The sequence below is a fragment of the Physcomitrium patens genome, chromosome 13, assembly GCF_059467195.1.
Source record: "Physcomitrium patens ecotype Gransden chromosome 13, ASM5946719v1, whole genome shotgun sequence".
NCBI lineage: Eukaryota > Viridiplantae > Streptophyta > Bryopsida > Funariales > Funariaceae > Physcomitrium > Physcomitrium patens.
Window position 1 is genome coordinate 253,566 of NC_143422.1, and position 5,524 is coordinate 259,089.

General features: G+C 40.7%; 1 protein-coding gene across 1 annotated transcript; it reads right to left on the minus strand.

Annotated features, from left to right (window-relative positions):
* Nucleotides 1-1,585: 1,585 nt before the first annotated feature.
* On the minus strand, nucleotides 1,586-3,300 carry LOC112290243 (uncharacterized). The gene is made up of 2 exons (XM_024536335.3): nucleotides 3,088-3,300; nucleotides 1,586-2,506 (listed from the first exon to the last, which is right to left on the minus strand). Exon 2 carries the CDS (start codon nucleotides 2,228-2,230, stop codon nucleotides 1,754-1,756), a length of 477 nt encoding a protein of 158 aa, XP_024392103.1. The 5' UTR covers nucleotides 2,231-2,506; nucleotides 3,088-3,300; the 3' UTR covers nucleotides 1,586-1,753.
* Between the last annotated feature and the right edge of the window lie 2,224 nt (nucleotides 3,301-5,524).

The following is a 5,524-nucleotide window of genomic DNA, read 5'->3' on the forward strand; positions in this document are numbered from 1 at the left end:
ATATATAATGAATCCACCAAATAGGATACATTGATGGAGTTCATAGATGATACTGAATTCTAATTTTAATAATTTGTTAATCAAAGATTTAATCTCTTGTGCTCCATCTACTCCTTGCTTTGACAAGTGATAAATTAGAAATTAGATGTTGAACCTTCTATTTGTTAAATAATCTTTAAATTCATTATTAAACTATGTATTGCAAATGTTAATTCTATTAGATAAAGTGGCATAATACATAGGTGTGGTTCTAAGTCCAATTCAATTTGACAATCAGTAGTTGAACCTTAGTTAAATTTCATATTATTAGAAGCACAACAATCTTGTTTTAATTAACTTATAGACATCTCATTTAAAGACCAACTCTTCTCTTATATTATGCAAATAGGATAAAAAAAAAAGTCTGAATTTGTTAGGTAAAAGTTTGGATGATTACCAATTTTAAATTTTATTTAACCATGTTCTAAAGTCTGCAATTTAGAGAGTCAAGAGCCAGACTCAGCATTAAAGATTCATCAATTAAATGAATCTCAAATGTTGAGTGTGTTTTAGGTGCCATGCAAGCTGCCCTTAAATCAGTAACATTATAAAATATTTTGATTTGGCCTAGCATGCTGCCTCCCTATTACTAAAAGAAACATGCTTAATAAAACTAATTTAATATAAAATGTGTAAGATTAGCAACAAAAGTCAATAATTAGAGGAGTTGATGGTGGTGGAATTTACTTATAACGTTATAGTCCTAGGTTCAATTTTAGTCAACAACAACAATACCTTTTTGTGTTTTTAACTTTGTTTTGGTCCTTCTAACTCAATATCTTCTCCTATCCTCTCCTTCCTTGGTCATTTCGAGCAAACGACTTTAGGTTGGTGGAAGAATACCATACCAAGGACTTCTTGAGAATGACACTGCAACCTGCAAAACTTCTTTTTATTTGTCCTTATATTTGCAAAAGTACCATGATCAGAGCACCAACCTACTATTTCAAAACCAGAATACAATGGTTAGATGGTAAACAGAAGCTAGCCAGAATGGCCTGCGAGTTGACAATGGCATTTAAATACAGCGGCTAGTAGAGATCAGACTAGTCAGATAGGTTCCACTTTCAGGCAATTACTAGCTTCATTTCTTTCTTCAGGCCATAGTCACTGCACTAGAAGAGATTGATACACTGTTGCAACCCACCATTTTGTGATTCAAGACAATCAGCAGAGATCCCAAATTTTAATGATACCTGCAAAAACCAGCGAGCTAAGGGCACATGTAGATGCTACAAGTGGATCTTTTTTTGTAGATGCAAGGATTGAACACAACCAGCATGACAAGACTGCCAGACTACCCAAGACCCAAGAGCGAAATTGATTAAATTCTAAAATCTACAGGATACTATAGTCTCGGCTGATATGAAATTGCAGATGCCGAGCATGCCAGCAACCATATTGATGAACTATGGCAGTTTTCACAGAGGTAAGGCAGCTCAAGACAGGGTCCAAAAAATCTACTTTCGCTTAGCCTATGTGCAACGAGGTAGCAGCAATTCGTAGTGGTTACCTTGTTGAGGTTCCATTACATGTTTGCACCAACTTTAGAGGAATAGCATAAATATGGCTAGAGCGTAGCATAGGAATTAGAATAACTTCGTACGATTGTTATAATACATTTTACCGCTTTGCTTCAAATTTGCAAACAACTGAAAGCTCTGTTCATGGTTCCCATATCTGAACATCCTTGTATAGCATCATCAGTGGTTGATTAAAGGAACATTACTCTTGAGTATGAGCCAACAACACATATACCTAGTTCTAACATTAGCGTGCCTACCTTACGCAAATACTTGCAGTCAGCTTCTGTTTGTACGTCAAGTGGCAGACACTGCACTTCCTCCGTTACCACCGTGATGACATACCGGCACTTCTTGGCATCTTCAGGTTGACAGCGGGTCTTTCCAGTTATGACGTCAAACATTGTGCAGGGCATTTTTATTACATGGTAAGTGATGGCCCCAAAGTAGTCTCCTGTGCAAGATTTTACATGAATAAGCTGCTGCATTCTGTCAGGTATAAGTTCGCATTGTGGTCCGTAGTTCATCAAGATATCCACCTCTTTTTCATTGGAATACCCGATGTACATGAGGGACGGGGCACTGGCTGATAGGCCCCTTGCTGTTACTCTCACGTCTCTCAGGAGTGTGAAATCGTCTAGCAGCTGTCCAGCTACGTAAAAGTCCATCTCATTGCTAAGCAGGGGAAACCAGCACAGGCCATTGAAGTTATTGCTTCTTGGATCGATGTTGATCAGTTTCGCTGCAGTGGGGGCAGGAAGTGAATATATAAGCTTCTGAATAGCTATCTCGAGGGGTTCCTCTGGCAAGCTAGAAATGTCACTGATGCCGAATAGCCCTTATATGCTGTTGAGCTTATCATTGATCACTTTACATTTCCTGTTTCCTATCTCCGAGAATACACCTGTCACCTCCCATCCGCGCCCTTGCTCCATACATATCAGCTGGTAATGCACAAGGAGGAGCAATTGCACAATACATGTCATCTCAATATTAGTCACATCGTAGCGTGCATCTCTCTGCAATATGCATATTTGCATTAAGTGACCATACAAAGATGCTGCATTCTCTGATACAAAAAATGTGTCAAGACTTTGTTCTATTGCATAAAAGCATCTGCTGCTAAGCATGTGCTCTTGGTAGGTCCATGCTCTACTGAACCATTTAGGCACTCTCCCTGTATTTACATCTGCAACTATGTGTTGTTCAGTTCCCATAAGAAGTGGGTGCATAACTACTGATGTAGTTGCTGCAACCTGATGTGCGCTTGCGATATCTGCGCACCTTCATAATGTAGCTTTTCAACAGTAATAGCTACAAATCGGGCACGAAGTTATGCACCCACTTCCGATGCTTACACTCGCACCCAAATGTCCCTGGCAGGTCCTTAGCACTCTCCGCAGATCTAGAAATTCTAGCCCTCGTGAGAACGACTCAATCTTTCAACTCCATGGAGCCCCACAATTTCCCAGGTTTTCGAACAAACAATGCTTCTCGCTCTGCTCACGCAAAGTGGGGAAACTACCTGAGAGAGAGAGAGAATCGAAGCTCTTCCACCACAACCTAGCCACCACCTCGCAACCTAAATCTCGATGCCCCCACGGTAATACCTGGGACCCTGGCCAGACAACTGCACTACATGTCCCGACGCACAATCTTACTACTCTCGGCAGCTAATCACCTCAGGCAACATGGATGGCGCCTTTCCTCGCCTCGCCTGGCCCGCCGACGGACGAACCAGGCATCATGGCAAACAATTAAAGGTAAAGAGAAATCAGATCTTGTCAGACTACATAAGGCGAGAGGTTTTAGGTTGTAGGTTTTAAGCTTTAGGGTTTATTTATTAACAGTCGTAGGATATGCATTAGCAAGTACACATCTTGTCCCTCCACTTGAGGTTGCAGCGAGCATATTTACACTGTTCCTTTTCCCCGTTTGTACAAATGTCGAATAATGTTCTTTGAAACTATTGCTGAGTTCTTGTTCATAATTATTGTCAGTTGGTTGGAGGCATGATGTGACAATGGACGAATGGCAAATAGATCGTATTTGTCGACTTTGTACAGTGGAGTTCACTGACAATAATATATGTATATTTTATTTTATATTTTTATGTTTTTTTGACACAAATAGAAGTGATTCTATTGCAGTTAACTATGTTACATAAATGGGGGCCCGGCCAGGTCCAGCCAGGCTCACCACAGGGTATACCTATATAGTAAACGTATGACTAGAGCCTAACAGTTTCTATTGCGGTTGCTTAGTGTTCCACATAAGTAATACCTCCTTCACACACCACTGTTGTTTGAACTTATTTAGTAGAATATTTTTCTTCTCTGGATTGCTTTTGCAACTGTGCTGGGCCTGGATCCACGCTATCCGCCTGTAGTCGACCAGATTTTCCAAATCAGATGATACATTTTCTTCGGCGACCATGGTGTGCCGTTGAACACCGCATCATTTCTTTCCATCAAATTAACCAAGTAACTCTAGACAACGACCACAAGCTACTAACTTGTTTGAATCTGTGTGGTGCACTGTGGGCAAAATGTTTTGTTTCCACTATGGAGAGAATGTTAGCTGTGGAATGCCCCTGTTTTGTCAATTGTTCTCTTGGGTTGTGTAGTTACTTCGTCTGGGGTTGCAGGATTGCAAACCAGTAGATGGTTGCTCCTCAATTAGTGTACGCAGAATATGCCTACCCCATTTCCAAGCTTGTTGTGCAGAGGCACATTCCCAAAAACTGTATAGTGCCATTTCTAGCTTGCAGCACATACATACTGGGCAGCACTGGTCCACATCATTACTTACTTCACCTAGTTAACTCCACAGCTCTGTGCCATGTTAGCCAGAGTAGGCAGGCTTCCTTTCCTGTGCGCTCCTTATCCCATACATTCAGCCACTTAAGCCCACAGTTGGCATGAAGGATGCCTTGCCAATTGACAGAAACCACTGCAAGAACGACATGTTTCATCGTCAGCAGTTTTGTCCCCAGCTTTGTTGTGTAGTCCATAAGATGTGTTGTGTAGCTCCACATGTAGAGTTTGGGATCCCACTCTTCCTGATCTACATGGCCTTAATAAAATAAAATGCGAGTTTTCTTTTGTCATTGTTGGACTGGAATAACCCTGACAACTCTAATGAATCCTTCATAGTCTGATGGGTTCCAAATCTGAGAGGAATTTAGATGTGACTTTCCACACCCGGCTTGGTTGACTGTTTTGATAGTCTTCAAAGATTTAGACCCAGTCTCCCTCTATGCACTTGAAGCTGGGCGGCTGAAGTAGGTACCTCCATGTTTGGCTTATTTCTTCTATTTGTGATCTCCATGCTCCTGCTTCCTGTAGCAGGACTCCATATCTGTGTTTTACATCTTCATACATCATGAAGTGATCCACAACCCAAACCTCCAGCAATTTGCACATCCCTGCCTTATTTAATTCTGCTGCTCTCCCTATGGAGAACCTAGGATCCATTGCTTGTATTGATGCATCCCTGCCTTATATAATTCTGCTGCTCTCCCTGTGGAGAACCTAGGATCCATTGCTTGTATTGATGGGTGGAACCATGCACTACAATTTAATACTTCATCATGATTACTATTACTTGGAGGCACCATGTGTATTGCATAGAGCATTTGTTGCATAGAGCATTTGTTTCCACACACATGTTATTCAATTCCACACAAGTGTGCCTTGTTTACAATGGTCATGTGGTTGGATAAAATAGTCCATGTTAGGACTCCATTTATTCTCCCACATACAATTGATATTGTAGTAATTGAGATTGTAGCATCATGTGTAGGTTAGATTGCCTAAGTTCTAAAGCTTTTACTATCTATTTGATCAAGATAGAAATTATAACATCTTTGGAATGAATCAAATTGATGCCTTCATTTCTTTTGTGTTGGTAACATTGCAACCAATCCACTTTGGTTTTAGTCCATTGCATTGATCCAAGTG

Excerpts from the sequence above, each read along its gene's own strand:
- LOC112290243 (XM_024536335.3), bottom strand. The coding sequence starts at position 2,230 with ATGGACTTTTACGTAGCTGGACAGCTGCTAGACGATTTCACACTCCTG.